This window comes from Pan paniscus, chromosome 1, assembly GCF_029289425.2.
Source record: "Pan paniscus chromosome 1, NHGRI_mPanPan1-v2.0_pri, whole genome shotgun sequence".
In the NCBI taxonomy this organism is placed as follows: domain Eukaryota; kingdom Metazoa; phylum Chordata; class Mammalia; order Primates; family Hominidae; genus Pan; species Pan paniscus.
The window spans coordinates 84945776-84964599 of record NC_073249.2 but is presented as its reverse complement, the minus strand read 5'-3'; the positions used below and the strand labels follow the sequence as shown (position 1 = coordinate 84964599).

Below are 18824 nucleotides of genomic sequence, written 5' to 3'. Positions count from 1 at the left end.
ATTCACCTTTTGCTCAAAAATTTGTCTTCTCCCAGAAGTAGATTTATTCTCTCCCATTTTATATTTATTTGGTGTGAGCCTTTTTGTTATTATTTCCTTTCTCTTTACAAAGGCGGAAGAGACGGAATTTCAACAAGCAAGCGACAGAAATCCTGAATGAATATTTCTATTCCCATCTCAGCAACCCTTACCCCAGTGAGGAAGCCAAAGAGGAGTTAGCCAAGAAGTGTGGCATCACAGTCTCCCAGGTAAGCAGCCCCTCAAAAGCCTCAGCCTGTAGCCTGGCCATGGTGGGGCCTCTGGGGCAGGCTCTTAGAGGTCTTGCTTTACTGGACATTCATGCCTTGCAAGTCCCATCAGCTATAGCCTTAAAATATCAAGGTAAGCACTTGATGCGTATGTGTATAAGTGAGTTTCTAGGTAAGTACTTGGCAAAATTTGAGAAGAACCAGCAGAAGGAAGAGAAGAATAAGTAGAGTACAATGTAAAAACAGGGTCAGGGTTCTTCCCATCGAGCACTCCTTTGCTTCAAATGGACGAGGTGTCTGAAGTGTACTAGGAAAGTTATCTGCATTCCTCATGCTGTTTTTTCAAACTCAGTCAATTCCTTAGCCATTTTTTGCCCAACCCAAGAACTTTTAAGAGTCAGTGAATGGAACTAGTTGTTACATAGCCTTTTAAATGAAAGAACTTAAATGTCTCCTCTTGATGTGCTGACTCTATAACTGATGGAGTGTAGGAATTTTAACATGTCACTGCGATTACATTGGAATGGTTGAACAAAATGTCACTGAATGCCCCCTTCCCCCAAAGAGCAATAACCATAACAGGTGGTGTCTGATGACTTGGAAAGATACATGACATAAAATTTTTATAGGCCTAGAGTTTTCAACACGAATATGAAGCAGAAAAGTAGGCAATATTTATGTGTACGTGTATTTTGTCCACTCAAAAGATCCACCCAAATTTCTTATTCAGTCTGAACCTCAAATACCACCACTGGTTTCTAATTGAGAACCACAGTGATAATTCTGAAATCTGTCGGAGAAAGTTTTCCTTAGAATTTTGTCACATGCAGGAGAATTAAATGTACTGGTATTTCCATTAAAACTGGGGAGGGGAGGGAGTAGTGAAGGCTACTGTAGTGAGAAATGTCACTTACCGTTTTTCAAATGAAGTAGATGCTCTTTTATATAAACTAAGCATCTGTACCTCCTTGAATTGAATCCTGACTTCTGTTAATCCCTGCAGGATGCTGATCCCATCAACCTGTGTTTAGCTATACAGAATTAGGTCCAGTCAGAATATAGAGCTCCACAAAAGTATTGACAATGAAGGGATTGTCCAAGCCTTCCCAACAAACTAAGATGATTTTACAGCAGCAAATATCCTTGAAAACATTCTTTCAGATAAAGCAGAATGAATTGACTCCTTTTTAACCTGGGCCTTCCTTAGGTGCTTTGACCCAGCTGGAGGTCATTTTTAGTCTTGACAATTCTGGGAAACGGGAACGTCAGCCGTCAAACTTAAGTAGCCTAGTTTTTTCTAGGGCTATCACCATTCTTATCCAAATCGAAACCCCTTTTCCACAAAAAAGGGAATTAATGCTTTTTGATACTTGCTACATGTTTGAGGAATGCTTCTAGGTATGGACCACAAACATGCAGCAAATATCAAATCACTGAATTTTATCATGGAACCTTTTGCTTTTAAAATATAATGAAATTACTACTGTCCGAATTCCAAGTGTGGAATTCAGAATTTCAACTTCCTGTTGAAGGTAAAAGGAATTCTCCTGGAGGTAATTTGTAGTGTAGCTGGATACAAGTTAAAATCCTGATCTGTTCCCACAGCCTTCACTTCCTTCATTATGGAAACTCAAGGTACAAATAGTGTGTCCATTAAAATGCTTATTTACGTATTGTGTCACCTTTCCCTTTCCTCTGCCCATGCCAAAGTCATGCCATTCTTTCTTCCCCATCACATCTGTCTCTCCCCGAAGCAACTAAGCTACCATTGCTAAACAAGTCCAATGGGAGACAATATAATATGATGTCATAGGAGGAGCATTAAGCAAGGAGCCTATTTTTGACAAGAGTCAACTGTGGGATCCTAGGGAACTCACTCTTTCTTTTTGGATCTTAGTTGCCCCATTTACTAATCATGGTTTGTTGGATCACATGATTTATTAAATCTTTCTCCTAATTCCCAAAGCCAGGGAATACCTCTTGGGCTGTATAATTATTGTCTTTTTTTGAAGTCACAAATTCTTTTGAAATCTACTAAAAGCTATTGATTTCCCCCATGACCCAAAACAAAGATATGTTGCCCACACACCCAAATCCATCTGAAATCCGCCTATTGACTGTATCTCCCCAGATCCCTAAAGAGCCCTTTTTCTATACCAGAGCTACTCTAAGTGTGATCCACAGAATGCAGCATCAGCATCCCCTGGGAGCCTGTTAGAAATGTAAATTCTTGAGTGTCACCCTAATTCTGAATCAGAATCTTTGAGGGTGAAATCTATAATAGAAATTTGTTTTAACAACTTCCCCATGAACACTTAACTTTGAAAAGCAATGTTCTATATGCTTTATCTGAGTGATCTTTTCCATGCTCACAGCTACAAATAATACCTCCATTTGAATACCTAATGGAACTTCTCCCCTGCAGCACCAAACTCATAAATTTTACTTCCTAATGGACTTCATCATGGCTTTGCCCAGAGGTTCTTCAAAATTAACTTGTTCAAAATGTGGATCAAACCCTTCCTATAAAACCTACTATTCTTTCTGTATTTCATGTCTCCTTCTGTGTCTGTTATCTATACATCCCTAGTGCCTAACGTGTATTAGGCCGTTAGTCCAAGACTGTTGAGTAATTAGTTCATTCATGATAACACTCATTGTATACATTGTCCAGATCATTGTCTGTTGGACAATGCAGGAAGTCCCTGAACTGACCTAGCACCTTCCTACCAGTTCCATTCTTGTCATTTAGAAGGGAATCATTCCCACAACATGTCCCCTCTTTACCTCCTTCAGCTCATATTTTTTTTTACATATAATTGGACCTCAGGTATTTCTTCTTCAAAAGTCCTACCAAATTATCTTCATCTTTTTCCCTTTTCTTTCAGCTTGTGCAGTTATCTGAGAAAAAAAATCTCCTTACCTTTTTTCTTCTTTTCCTATCCCATAAATCAAAAAGCAACCATAATTATGACCGATTCCTATGAATAGTGAAAGTTATATCAAGAAAAACATAAATTTCAAAGTGAAACTAGATATGCAGTGATCCTGAAATACACCCAAAAGTGTCCTTCCTCCTCCAGTTTACCTCTTTTTCTGTAGACATCAGTATTTACAATAAATAAAGCATTTTCTTATTGAATTTTTTTCTCTTTTGTTTAATATTGTGGTGGTACAGACTGATTTTTTTTAAAAAAAGAAAGGCTTGGCATTTCTGCTATAGTATAAACTGTATAAGCCTTTCAGTGCTATCCTTATAAGATGTTTTAAGTTTGTTAATGCGTTTAAAAAATTAAGTATAGTTTTGCAACAGTTTTCTTTATCTGCCGTCGTTGGGAGTTAAATATAAATAATACGTAAGCTGTGGTACATGTGGGATCAACTCCCCCTTCCCTCACCAGATTCATAGTTTGTTTTGTAATTATATAAAAACCTCGACATTTTAGTTCAAAATCATATCTGGAATGTGGGATATAAAACTTTCCTTCCCCGGGCAGGAATTATGGGGGTAAAACTTGAATTTAACTGTGTCTCCACTTGTGTCTGGCAGAGGTCTTGGTATGAAGGGAGCAGAGGTACCAGATCAAGCCAAGACACCTGCTGCGAACCACATGAAGGAAATAAATTAACAAATGAAAGTAAATTAGGTTTATTGTGTCTGCTGGCTTTAACATTTAAACCCTAGAATTCAAGGGGATAATCATTTGTATGCTACAGTTTTTCCTTATGTAGATAACGCTAAGCTTTACACAAAATAGTCAGTGAAATCTGGTAGATTGAATTATATTGATCCTAAGGTCTATAGTGACATACAGCCAAGAATCTCAGTCCACATTAAAGTTATGTAACTTCTAAAAATTTGCAATTAATCTATCACACGAAAGCACCTATATGGACATTTAAAGGTCTGTGTATCTTGATGGCATCAAGCCAGCTTTCACATTGATAAATGCTAGGGGCATTTCTCCTGAAATGTTAGGTATATTTTAGTGTCATAACTGAAGACGTAAGCAAATTTAAAAGGCTTGCTCTAAATTAAAAGGGTTCTAGCTTAAATGAGCAGCTCCTTTATAGGAAGATTTTTGTCACAGCGGTTTTGCTAAATTTTAGTTATATTAAACAAGAGAATCGCATTTTATGTAGTTGTCCTTTTGAAGCTCTTACTTCAGATCTTTTTACTGATGTTGCCAAATTATTAATATAAGTAGGATAAGACCAATTAGCTTACCTCTTCACCTCTCCCATAAAGCCTTTTTTTTCTTCTGCAATGTTTCTGAAGGATGAAATGTGAACTTTCTCATCTTCTCTTAAACTACTCTAGGTATCAAACTGGTTTGGAAATAAGCGAATCCGGTACAAGAAGAACATAGGTAAATTTCAAGAGGAAGCCAATATTTATGCTGCCAAAACAGCTGTCACTGCTACCAATGTGTCAGCCCATGGAAGCCAAGCTAACTCGCCCTCAACTCCCAACTCAGCTGGTTAGTTTTTTCTTTGATTGGGGGTGGGGGAAGGAATTGTTCTCCATTTTTATACTTGCTGTTCCTACACTGGGATTTTCTTTTAATTTGTTAGGCTTTTGATTGGTTAATTTCTGTATTTGATTGTATTTTTGGATGTTAATGTCACTTTGGGCTCTTTCTTTCATTTCCAAAGAGCAATCTGTTAGACTGTTTACAACGTAGGTTGTCTGGAGGTTTGCATTAATTTGTCTATTAAGTTAAGACCAAAGTAAATTGGTTAGCTTGAAGAGACCTCTAAATTCTCCTCTCAGGGATATCAATAAATAAGTTAGACATAGTGCTTAGAGATAGTCTATTGGGATTCTGTCATTTGGCCTGTTTTATATAAAGCTTTTATCCTTGTCAGTTTTGCTGTTCCAACAACATAATGTCTGGGTCACCTATTAGCATGCATTCTATGCAGAAATATTTACTCTTCTAGCAAATATCTTATTAGAATGCTTTGGTATGCAAAACCAGGCTATGAATATTTCTATATATTGTTTATAGTTGTTGTTCTTTATTGTTTTTTGTTGGTCTTTATGATTATCGGTCATGAGCTATGTAATAGGTTTTGTTTCAGGAAATATGCGTTATATCACTAATTTAAGAGTTTAGGTCAAAATACTATATTTTGGGGTGTGCCTTGTGTCATCAGTTCAGAATTTCTACATGTGAAAAAATGTAGTTAATAATGCGAAAAATATAACCTTTGTGTTTGTATGCTATGGAAGGCATGTGGTAATTTTTTTTTCCCTTTGGTAAAGGAAAGACAAGTATTTTCTCATTAAATAAGTTTGGTTTGACTTTGATTAGGGTGCACAGCTAAGAAAACTGATGATTCTAACTTAAAAGGTTACCAATTTAAATATGTTTGATCATAATATGATTACAAACCTAATGTCTAACATTTTTTAGAGTATGTGGTATCTTTGACCACAAAGCTTGTTTGTCCACTAAAATAAGTTTTCTTACAGTGACTCGTTACTGGAGAAATGTAGGGTTCCACAGACTGATGTCTTCTGTGAGCTTCCAGATGCACAAATTTGTTATGATAAGGTTCTCCAAGTCACTGGGCTATACCCAGCACTTCTTTTGTGGCCTTCTTTTATCTAAATGGAATCATGCATGAAGAGTAGCCTGGGCTTTTTCAACATGAATATAATAAAACAATGTAGAATTCAATCCAGTTTTAATTTTTCCAGCACTGTAGGTTAGATTCCTATGAGGAGCATATTTCCTTTTTGAGAAATATTTTGTTTTTTTCTTCCTCCATCATGGTGTGATTGACAAGGGATCAAAGCTAACAGGTTCAATAACCAGAGAGAGTTCCATCTTCTCCATCTGGTCAATGATTAAGAATTTCAGACCCAACAACACCAGTTGAACTGTGCTGCTAGGCAGACATTTTCACTTGTCTCTTTGGAAGAAGTACAATTCTGTCAACATTAGCAAAAATGCACTCAACACTCCTGCAAAGGTTATCATAATGCAAAACAGATATCAAAATGACTTTTTCCTGTCCCTGGTATATCTGCATCGCAGATGGCTTAGCATGATTTATGACTAGTCCTTAGAAGGGCCCTGTGGACTTTCTTCATTACTAAATTCGTAACTATTTATTCTTTCCTAAAGCCCTTAAAAGAGAAAAATAAGCATTTTAACCCTCTATTCTGTGTTTAAGAAATATGGTTGCCTCTTATGGAATGTCAGACTATGATTACAGTTTTCTAAGGAATTTTTTTCTGGTGGCTTAAACATCATGTGACTATTCTGAGCACAAAGTAAATTATTATGGAAAATTTGAGCTAAGCCTTCCAATTGTGCATAAGTTGTTGGAAATAATCTGCACAGGAACCCCTTTGTAGTGCTTTTTCTAAAGTAGAGGCAAAAGAAAATACTATTGTATGTGTGCAATAGCATGGAATTTTAAAAGATAAACATTTTAACAGGAAAAGTTGTAAATGGGCTTTTCTGTATTTTCTTTTGCTCTTAACCAACCTAAATCATCCACACAGGTAAAGTAGAACTTTAAAATGTTCAAACTTTTCACATAAGGTGTTTATTATGTTATGTACTTGCTCTTCAATAATTTGGAAAGATAAATGATAATTGAAATAAATTTTAAATAAGAGGTTAATATGTGAAAATATATTTTGGCAGAGTTTGAAGTCTAGAGTTGTAGAACCTAGGAACTTTTCATAACCTCAGTATTGAAGCAGAAGTTTTTTTTCAGAGTTTTACAAAATATAAGTACTCATTTCTATTGTAAAGAAATATATTTCTGGCTGGGTGCAGTGGCTCATGCCTGTAATCCCAGCACTTTGGGAGGCCGAGGCGGGTGGATCATGAGGTCAGGAGTTTGAGACCAGCCTGGCCAATGTGGTGAAACCCCGTCTCTACCAAAATTACAAAAATTACCTGGGCGTGGTGGCTTGCACCTGTAGTCCCAGCTACTCGGGAGGCTGAGGCAGAAGAATCCCTTGAACCTGGGAGGTGCAGATTGTAGTGAGCTGAGACCGCACCACTTACTCCAGCCTGGGCAACACAGCGAAACTCCAACTCCAAAAACAAAACAAACAAACAAACAAAAAAACCAAATATATTTCTTTGCAAGTAAATCCTCTTCCTGCTAGAGGCTTCTGTATGGAGAACAGCACTTCAGTAAGATTACTTCCAAATATTTCTATTTATTGATATGTTCCATGTCTCCTATCTTCTTAAGCATAATTTTTTTTTAAATCACTTAAGACTAAAACCCGGGGGGATTAGGAAGCATTTAGAGACATTTAGCATGCTTCATAGTTTATACCAGCAAAGTTAGACAAAAAGTTAGACAAAGAGGAAGAATAGAAGGAAGGAGAGAAAGTTAAATTTTGAAAAAAGAAAGCAAAAATAGGGGCCAGTTGAAGCACTGGTTAAAACCTGGGGTCTATAATTCTTCTGTAGTGGCCTAGAGTAATGCATTCTTAATTTCTTAATTTCGATGAGATTATAAAACCTCAGAAAAATGAGGCCCTTTCAAGAAGCTTGGATTATCTTCTGCAGAGGATTTTAACATCCAAGAAGAAAGAAATTGACTTGTGCATTACAGATGTTCACTGTGGCATGCCATCAGCGTTGAAATTATATCACATTCTGTGATTAGATCAGTGGTAGTGGGCTTACTGAAGCTCAGAACCCCAAGATTGGAATTCTTTTGCTTAGCTGTGTGTTTGTGTCAAGGACAACAGCAAATTCAACCATGAAAGTTCTTCCTCTAGCACTATTTTAGTCAATGGCAAGCCCATATACATAATCTTGTAATACCCCTGTATTAGTCCATTCTCACACTGCTATGAGGAAATGCCTGAGACTGGGTAATTTCTAAAGGAAAGAGGCTTAATTGACTCAGGTTAGCATGGCTGGAGAGGCCTCAGGAAACTTGCAGTCATGGCAGAAGGTGAAGGGGAAGCAAGGCAGCTTCTTCATAAGGCAGCAGGAAGAAGTGCCGAGTGAAGTGGGGAAGAGCCCCTTATAAAACCATCAGATAGATCTTGTGAGAACTCCCTCACTATCACAACAGCATGGAGGAAACTGCCCCCATGATTCATTTAAGTTCACCTGGTCTCTCCTTTGACCTGGGGACCGTGGGGATTATGGGGATTACAATTCAAGATGAGATTTCGGTGGGGACACAAAGTCTAATCATATCAACCCCTAAAAAGAGGTTTGGTGTTTTTCAGGATTGATGAAAGGTTATTATATTAAAACTCAGAGCCTTCATGCCCTATGAGAAGTTTTTATATAATACACACAGAGAGAAGGTAACACATCCAGAGAAGTTGACTAAAACTTTAGTAAATCCACAGGAATTCTTATAATTTTGTTTTTTAAAACCAGGTGAAAATATTTATCCCACTGATGTTTTATCTCATGTCTTTCTTAGTATGATTCTCCTCTTTATTTTTGATTGAAGAGTGAAAACAATTTGTCCTGGAATTGGAACTCTACAACCTTGAGATACATACCTATTGAAGGGTTTTCACATTCAACCAGACAACACTTTACTCTTTTGTTTTGTCCCAAGTAGAAAGTAACAATGAATTTTGGAATTCACAAAGGGAAATGGAGAAAAGCAAGCATGCATGGGACATAATTTAAGCTTACATCTAGTAAAAAGGGCCTATCCTTTGAGCTCCCAAATGGTATGAGAGTCCAATCTAATCAAGCTGAATCAGGCTGGCCACGTAATCTGTCTGAAGTCTTGATTTCTAAACTACAGAAAATGGCAACTACTTCATTAAAATACTGTAAGGAATATTGAGTGAATACATTTAAACACTGAATTCCTTAAAAGGAAAAAGTAAATCCGTTCTTGCTCTAGGTCTTTTGTTCTCATCTAGGGGCAAATTTGTACTCCCAGGGGACATTTGGTACTATCTGGAGCTATCTTTGGTTGTCACAATTTTGAAGGGAGGTTGTTATTGGCATCTATTGGATAGAGGATAACCATTGTAGGGCTAACCAGCCTACAATGCATAAGATAATCTCCCACAATAAAGAATATTTGGCCCAAAATGTCAGTAGCAACAAGGTTGAGAGATCCTATTCTAGGTTTAAGCTTTATCATTATTATTATTATTATTATTTTTGGATTATGAAGTTAACTGATTTTTTTTATTGTTTTTTTGCTTTTAATTTTTTTTGTTTTTCTTTAACAAATTTAAGTCTCCTGAAGATTCTTTAGAGTAGAAATGCAATGTTCTGGAACTTGTCTGATGAAAATGGATGTGGACACATTACCACATCATGATGTCTGCCCAAGCAAATGCATTATAATCATAAGTGATCCATTATTTCTTCTCTGCCTAGTTGAGTGTAGATTTAGTTCTGCACATGCCCCAAATGTCTGGGTGGCAGTTTAAATGAGCTGCTTGCCTTCCTTCCCAAACCAAATTCAGAACCTTTTAACTGACAACCACATCTTAAAATGTGCTTCTAGTAGTAGCTGATGGCTTCAAAACAGCCTGCAGGTAAGGTTTCTGAATGATCTTCTCAGCAAGCCAAGTCTTTCTGTTTCAGTTCTTTGAGAATGCCACAGCACCTCCAAGAGAGCCCATTCACTATTTGTCAGTGGATCGTGTGCTTCCCAGGAGGTTATCCATTCCATGATAAATTCTTTCCAACTTGCAGTGCTGGGTAAAGAACATGTCCTCCCCTTGTAGTTCAGATGTTTTTGTGGACTTCTGTCTGCTTTATTGTGGTGTTAGTGGCACCTGGTCTCTTCCCTCAGCACAGTTAGTGCTTCTAGATACTTATCAGAGAGTGAGAAGCCATGGTAATATTGTACATGGGTGTACAGACACAATGAAATGCTGAAACAGCACAGCCAAGAGCACAAGGGACTGTTTCTTCAATTACTGCTCTGATACAAATGCACTTGTATATGAAGTACATTTATATATGCATATTTATCTCTGTGTACATTAGGCAGCCAGACATACTTACAGTTTATGCACATGTATTTTTTAAATCACCTGTGTCAATTGCAATGTGTATCTTTTAAATGACACATTCCATGCCTTCGTGGTTCCATGGATGCCACGTCATTGGACATCATGTAGCCCTTTGGGGGTTTCTCCCATTTCTAAGTTTGTGTACTAATTTCCAGAAAAACACTGGTCAAACTTATAGTCCTTATGTTTAGGCTAGATTTACCACAGTGGAACCAGTGGAATCTGGGTGGTGCCAGGATGGACCTTAAGGTTGACTCTCTGGATGATGAGACATCATCTAGAGACGATGGGAGAGAAGTAAAATACGTGAGCCTGAAACTGAACACTCTGGGGAGTTGGGTGGGGGAGTCTGATGACATATAACAAATTATAATTTGGGTTCTTGGAGCTGATTCTTCTTGGTTCTGATGACATCTAAATGCAAGCATGTATTGTAATACATTACAAAATGACTTTTATTATTTAGGTTATATCTGTGATTACAAAAAATATTTGAGAGGGATAGAACTAGTATATAGAGATATTATATATCTACACGTGAGAATGTGATCTGTGCCACACATTGTTTCATTCATATGTTCAGGAAGACAGTTTCAAAGATAGGTCCCATATTAATGGAAGGAAGTTACAGACCAAAGGCTTTGTCCCACTGACTGGGTATAAGCCACACCTGGCCAGATCTTACACTTTTTTTGCTAAGGCCCTACCTTTCTAATTCCTTTCAGATAAGCTAAACAGAGAAATGTGGGCCAGATGAGACAGGACAAGTCGCAGAGCTATGGAGATGGCATAGTCCTTTGGTTGATGCTTGAGTCCTCCTCTAAGCCCCAAAGAAAGCATTTATTTTTTCCTGGGAAAGAAGGAATGAGAAGGGAGTTAGGTGGAGGATTGTTTTATTTAGTAAAATAGGTTTTTTTTGCATGCAAATGAACATCCCACAGGACAAAGAAAATTTGAGTTTTTTTTTTTTTTTTTTTAATGTGGAGTTGTCCCCAGGTTTATAAATCATCTGCTTTCTCTAAATGGCTCTTGCCTTTAAAGTATGAAAACACCATGAATAGCCTAGATAGATACCATAAATAAACAGTGCATTGTGTCAGAGTTTAGAGTTCATCATTTGTTAAGTGGTCCTTCTATGGGGAAAAAAATGTCCTCTCTTCTGCTTAGCTGCACCTCTTCATGTGGGGCAGGAAAGCTCTCAGAGCTCAAATCCCTACCTTAGGAGAAAAGAAAAGTGTCAGAGCTGAGGCATGAATCATTGTTGGGTGATTCCACACTGATGATGGCTGTCTCAGAATATGAGGGCAAGAGCACAATTTGAGCAATATAGGGTTGGAAATAATAGAGTGCAACTGACCTGGGTCCCTAAGGTCTTTCCTTTTCCAGGCTAATGTCATGTTTTAACCAAACCTTGCACGTTGAGCTTTCTTTCCTAATGCGCTGAGCTGCACGATGACTTCAGAATAATATTAAGCTTTTGCAAGCCCTTATGCTTAGGTTGAATGTGGGCTAGGTTCACCGCAGTGGAACCAGTGGAACCTGGGTGGTGCCAGGATGGACCTTAGGCTAACTCGCTGGATGATGCTTCCATCCCTGGGAGGTGAAAAGCAGATGGCTAATGGCCCTTCTTGAGGCCCACTTATTATTATTATTACTATTATTATTGTTAGCAGCAATGTTTCATATTTTATGCATGCTTGAGAATTCCTGGCCCATTATTTTGTTTTCTCCGTAGTCACAGGTGGCAGAGAAGGGTAGATCACTCCCACATATTCTTACAGTCCTCAAGTATCCTTGGGCTGTTGCCACCCTGCGAGAAATTTCACCTTCATTTTAGAAATTAAGAATGTCAATAGACCCATATCATAGAGCCACTCCTAGTATGTGACATTGCCTTCATGCACTCCCTCCCAGGTGCTGCTCCTCACAGGGGAGGGGATGGTTTAGCAATGACATATTTAGAATCCAGTTGAATAGTTTATGTGCTCTATCATGGTGGCAGAAGTACCATTGACCAGCCCATAGCCTCCATCTTGTGGTCCCCTGGCCAACCCTAGAATTTTAGAGGCATAGAAGAGAGATCCTAGGTCTAGAGACTACAATCCAAATAGACTAAGTTGGGAAGAATAAATGTTCCCTTTCTCGGCTTGAAGTTGCTAAGGGGAAGCAGTTCTGTTGACAACTTGCAGTAAGGTATGGCTTCACATAACATAAACAATATGCACCCTTTATTGCTTGCTCTGTTCTTCATGCTACTAACCAGACTCTGTTGATGTTATTTTTATTTTAGTTTTTATTTGGGGGGGTTGCTTTGCATGTCATTCTTCCTCTTGGCTGTTAGTTGCGGGGTTTGAGCCTTTTCCTTTCTGTGATTCAGGTGCCTCACTCTTTCCTTTCCAGGTTCTTCCAGTTCTTTTAACATGTCAAACTCTGGAGATTTGTTCATGAGCGTGCAGTCACTCAATGGGGATTCTTACCAAGGGGCCCAGGTTGGAGCCAACGTGCAATCACAGGTAGGGACCCAGCCAATATGTCGCCAGGTGAATGCCTTAGAGTCCAAGAGCCCTCAGTTGTATTGGACTTCCTGCTTCTGTCCAGAGAGAGAGAGAAAAACAGATCAGAACCAAAACCTTACCAACGACCGAACCAAAATCAAGACAACCATTGTCATGGGGAATCTCGTCCACACTTTGTGAATGCATTTGGCTCTGGCTTTTCAGTTGTACCGGGAAGGCAGGAGAAGAACAGTAAGCACAGGGCAAGGTGACCGAGACACATCAGGCAGGTGGAACCAGCATATTCTTTATTCACCAAAGGGAAAAGGAGGAGGTGTTCAGGATGTTACCTCAATTTCCAGGTCTCCCTCTCATGTGTTGGTTTCTCCTGCTCAATATTTACCATATAAAGAGGCAATTAACAAGCAAGCAAATATATTACTATCTGACGTTTTCATTTTAAGCTTTAAAAACACCCAGCCAGGTTGACTAAATTCATTTCTTAGTCATCCTTGAGGTCAAGGGACTTGAGTTTCTGGTGATGAGTAGAAGTCCACATTGGGAAGCAAAATCAAGCCATGTGATATCAAATTTTAGTGTTCCATAGTAAGCAGATTTCCTTCATGATACTTGAAGAAGCCATCCTACTACCTCAGCATGAAACATGTTGTGAGAGGGTAAAGTAGTATGCTGTGGGTCAGAATTATTAGGGAAGTTCTGAGCCATGTCAGTCTAGTTTCCCACCCTGCATGTGGAACAAGAAGCATTACAAGCCCGGAACAGACCAACTGGTCAGCGATTCACCCCTTTCTTGAGAAACATTGCCTGGAAACCAGTTTGAAGTGATATGGTCAGGCTTTGGTCAAGTGACTAAACAACTGGCCATCACTTAAGTCCTTAAAAAATACAAGGTCTCAATCAAGTACTGCTCTCTCTGTGAGATGGCTGCCCAAACCCCTCTAAACAGAACCTTTGTTTTTATAGGATACCCAGCAAAGGAACAGCTGTATAGGATGACCTGTAGGGAAGAAAAATGGGGAGAAAAGAAAATTCCTTCATGCTTTCCCCTCCAGCTCCCTCTATCATCCTAATCCTTACCATCTCATGCAGACTTGTTGAACTAGTTTCAATGTGGAGATCCCAGTTTTCTTTTACCATTTTACTGTCTTGCTTACTGAACTCAGAATTCTTTATGGATTGGCATACGGAGGAAGCTAGCCTCCTCCTAATGGACTCTCCCAGGACAACTGTCTCCAAAATGATTGCATTAATATGGCATGCCCAAATGGTGGGCTGCCTGATGATGATCTGCCTCCCTTTTCCTACACCTCTCTGACTAATTTTCTCTCTGTTATTGTTCATCTGTTTAGGTGGATACCCTTCGCCATGTTATCAGCCAGACAGGAGGATACAGTGATGGACTCGCAGCCAGTCAGATGTACAGTCCGCAGGGCATCAGTGTAAGAAAACAAGCCCCCCCACCCCCTGCTTTGTTTTTATTCTTTCACTGCCAATTATTTCAAAGCCATAGGGCCCAGAATGCCACTTAGTAGGGCTTATCTTAGCTTTACGGTCACCTAGTTTCTTGTTTCTGTATCGGTCATGCCATCGGCAGCATTCTACCCACAAAAAAAGTGGCGATTGGGCAGGCTTCATGCAGGCAGCTGGCGTCTAGGGCTGTCAGACGCAATCAGTGTTTGCATGGCACCTGCGGCCACATGCGTTCAGCTAGAGGAGCTGCTAAACAGGTGACACCTAGTACAACAGTGGTAGGAAATGTGACCACAAGCTGGGGCCTGGGAACCTGGGAGATGAAACCAGTAGCCAAAATCCATTGCATCCACGTCTGTGGTCTGAAAAAAAAAAATACTTTTTTTCAATCTGTCTATGGACGATTAAAAAGAAAATTAACCCAGAAGCTGGGTATGTAGAAGGGATGGGGAGGGGTGCAGACCATCTTCTACTTGTTCTTGGGTGCGCTGGCGGCTCCTGACTAGCATGAAAATTCATAGCGACAAGCTATGTCGCACAGAGTGAAATCGATCAGACAGACACAAGGAGAACCGAGTGTAGATTTGGGACAGCAATCCAACTTGATTTCTCAGATCAATCGTCTGCTTTCTCAGCAGCGGTGACAGCAAGCTGGGACAAGAGGGCAGCCTGGAAAAGGAGGCTGTTTTTTAGATCAGGGATGATTCCTGGGCTTTTAGAGGTCACAGGAGGCTTGAGTAGAACTATTGGCGCTTAACTATTGAAGAAAGGTTTGGGTGGTGGGTAGTGATCATTTTTTATTGTTTGTTTCTGTTGCTATGATTAAAGTAAATGAGGGATCGAAGGAAGAAGAGTTAGGCATGATTTATTAATGTAATCTATACTAATGGAGATATAATGTCTGCGGTGAAGGAGGTGATGGCCTCTTCAACTGCATTGGTCAAGTCATACATGATTCTGTCTGGTTTGGGAGGATTAAGAGAATATCGGTTATTTCTCAGATCAGATGAGGAATGATTGAACACATTAGGAATTCTTACCTCATAAAAGAGAAAATTTGGGGGTTACATAGTAGCGTAAGGCATGCTAACACTATTAGATTCATCATGAATGATCTAAAGGGGTTAGGATAGGATAGGACTACTGAGTAGTGGATTCAGAGAAACAGGTTTCACTTCAACATCTGATGGACCTTTCTCACAGTAAGAGTCCTCCAAAGAAGGGGTTGGCTGCCCTTAAGTGTTGCCCATCATTGGAAAATTCAAACATGGCTTGGCTAGCTGCTTGGTAAGGATGTTGCAGAAGGAAGTCAGGCAGCAGATTTTGATTGTCTTGGTGACTTTTAAGGCCACTTACATTAGGGAGTCTTTATTTTCTACCTTTTTGAGGCAGAATCTCCTCTTGAGTTTACACAATATTTATCAAGTCTTCTCTGGAATGGAAGGAGAGAAGTCAAAGTTAACCCTGTTAAACATATTCTAGACAATCATTTTACTTTCTTGGAAGGATTTTTAGGACAGAGAGATTCTTCCCATCTTGTGCTTGTTCTAACTACATTAACTATTAGTACTGCATTGATGGCTGACTTACTGGGAAGACTGCTTGGAAAAATACAAGAAGCCATGGTGGGAAAGTGTATTCTCCAAAAGAATTCCAAATGAATGAAGTTGTTTGGATTTTGTCTGAGTGCAGGTTTATACACACATGCATCTATGTATTTCCTGAATCTTTTTGGGATATAAGATAAGTTTTTCCAGAGAAAGCTTTGCTCTGTGCATAAGCAGAAGAGAAGAACATGAGGAAAGCACAAGAGTGTAGGGACAAGAACCTGGCCATACTCAAAAGGAACTGAAGGAAGTCCACATGACTGGGCAGGAAATGGGGCTGACACTGCTGTTATTTGGCGTCTTTCTTTCCTAATTGGGCAGCATAGAAGAGAGAGAGCAGCAGTCAGACTCTGGGGGGTAGGGGAGGGTCAACACTGACCCCTCTGACATCATCTGGTGGGCTGGGAATAATTTCTGAAATAGTGTAACCAAACATGTGCAGACAATTATGTCTGATGACATAAGCCCACCACAAAAACTGGGCCTGAAAATGCCACTTGAAAGAGTCTCTCACTTTGCATTAATTTTTTTGTCCATGAACTGTGGTTATTTTATTTCTGGGTCTTTAATATGCAGGGTAAATTAATCAAAGGCTGATCGTGATATGTTCTTTTGGTATCAGTTTTAAATTGTGCCACCTGCAGGAGGCTAAGCTTGTTATAGTGAGATGTATTTTTAGATGGTGGTATTCGATGCTAAGACATGTGTGTATAGAGCAGGACAATGACTGCCAGCAGGAGAGAGAGAGGAGGGGAGACAAGAAGAGACAAGGACAGGAATGAAAGCTTTGAGCCAAGAAATAAAAATAAACAGTTCCTAACCCCAAAGCTGCAGTGGAATTCCCAGCTGGGCTCTGGATTGTGTTTGATTCGGTGGAGGACATTTTCTGGGCAGCGTTTATCTGCTCCCCTGGCTGGGCTTTCACAGCACCCATGTCTTATCCAAGCAGCATCTATTTTAAGCCCTGTAAAGTTCAGACCACTTGCCTTTAACTGACCACACAGCAATAGAATTGCAAGGTGCGGTGGTAGGAGTATTATAAAGGGAGTTGGGAGCTGCTAGTCCTAGTAACTCATGTGCCCATGGGCAAATATTGAATCTCTCTTCTAGAAAATGGGGACAGTAATTCCCACCCTTTATACTTACTTCAAGGACTGGCTTAGGGCAAATGAGAAAATAAGTCGGAAAGGGATTGGCAAAGCATAAATTATTCCACATGAATGCAGTATGAAATTTTGTAAGTGATAACTTTCTGACTTGACCTTTTTTCTCCTCTGATGTGAGCAGTTTTCTCAGTAGGTAGTTCCTAGTGAGGATAGGTTAGGACACATTTGTCACTTTTTTTTCTCTTCTGATGGAAAGGTGTGCTTTTGAGATGGATATAGTGTTATGCAAGGCCTAAAGACCCCCTTCCTTAGCCACGGTGAGAGTTAAATTATACCTCCTTAAGTACTTTGTGTTCTCATATGACAATGGGCAATACTTACTAAGCTTAGAGTGGCTCTAAGTAATGGAGGGAGATTATTCCTCTTCTCTGTCAATCAGACATACTTAAAGATCACTTAGCTATCACATTCTTTCCTATCCATTCTCACTGCCACCATCCTAGTTCTAGAAATAGTTCATTAACTAGACTATTGCCATAACTTCCTAATCACTGTTGCTGTCTTTAATTCCTCCTCTCTCCCACACACCCTCTGAATTTTGTCATTCGTTGCTCAGAAATCTATTGCCTACCCAAGCAAGCTCAAACCCTGAGTACGACATTCAGGGTCTCTTACATTTGGGCCCAGCCTTCCTGTCCTTCTACCTCATCCTCCTGTCATCAAAATAAACTCTGGATGCCATTCAGTATGGCCAGCTCATCTTTACCTCATTACCCATTTTTCCCCTTACATTTACTCATGTATGCCATCTACACAAATGTCCTTTCATTCCCACATCACCTCTCCATCCCACCCCACTATCCAAATCACACTTAGTCTCAAGCCCAGCTCCTCCTTCATGTCTTTCTTCTTCTTAGTCCTTCTCCCCCTCTTCTCTCTACTTTATCACAGACACACATTTTCTTTGCACTGTACATATATGCGCAGAAATTACCTCTGTGTCTTTCACTTCTGCCCATGTGTATGGTCCTAAAAATGCATGTTCTAGTTGCTCAAAACATGTTCATTGAATGAATAAATCAGGGAGGAGAAGAAAAGATGCTACTAAATTAAAAATTCATTTTAATGACCAATAGCCACATCTAGTGTACCAGCTATAAAGTATCTGATGAGAATTACTACTTTAAATGCTTATCCACAATTATACTGTCTTTAAGATCCAAAAATATCCTTAAGTCTTTCTTTTTGGAAAAAGTTTTTCAAACTTTCCGGCTGATGCATATTCTCTGAGAATAAGATTCAAATCAGCAGTAAGTGTGTGAATTTATATGGTGATGATATTGCAGAGATAATTATCCTCAGCAGTAGGATCATTCTTATTATGAATTTTGTAAAATTTCTTTCACTCCTCCTATCCTTAAAGAGTCCCTGTGTTTCTATACTAAAAGAATCCCTGTTTAAAAAAAGTATATATACCTGTTTGTAGGATAGCCATGCATGTAGCAACATAGCATTGTTTGTGGGATAGCTGTGCATGTAGCAACCTAACATTGTTGTAACTGGATTCTCATTGTTGTAATTGCCCTCCCTACTAGATGTGGTATTGGAACCTCCAAGGACAACCTGGAGGAAGGTGGAAGCAACTTGAAATTGGGAAACTTAGGTCCTTCTTGTGACTTTTCTTTTAAGGAGTCACTTCACCTCTGTGTTGTTGCTTCATCTGTAAAGTTTATTGAATAAGCAAACTGAAAGCTCTCTTTCAGCTCAACAGCTCTAGAATTCTACATTTATGATCTTTGATTCATTGTTAGCTCAAGGGACACCAGACTAAATTGTAGATCATCCCTCCAGAAAATTCTTTCATTAGAGTTAGTAAC

The 18824-nt window shown here is 39.3% G+C and overlaps 1 protein-coding gene across 11 annotated transcripts in view; it reads left to right on the top strand.

Annotated features, from left to right (window-relative positions):
* The window catches only part of PBX1 (PBX homeobox 1), a 326524-nt gene that overhangs the window by 247944 nt on the left and 59756 nt on the right, over positions 1 to 18824 (top strand). For 8 of the 11 annotated variants that reach the window (XM_055112158.2, XM_063598676.1, XM_055112157.2 and 5 more), the window contains 4 exons: positions 113 to 248; positions 4570 to 4729; positions 12649 to 12761; positions 14114 to 14203. In XM_055112158.2, the coding sequence (XP_054968133.1) occupies positions 113 to 248; positions 4570 to 4729; positions 12649 to 12761; positions 14114 to 14203 (499 nt within the window). The remainder of the gene's footprint in view (positions 1 to 112; positions 249 to 4569; positions 4730 to 12648; positions 12762 to 14113; positions 14204 to 18824) is intronic. The other 3 variants (XM_055112162.2, XM_055112159.2, XM_008978250.5) reach the window with 1 other exon arrangement.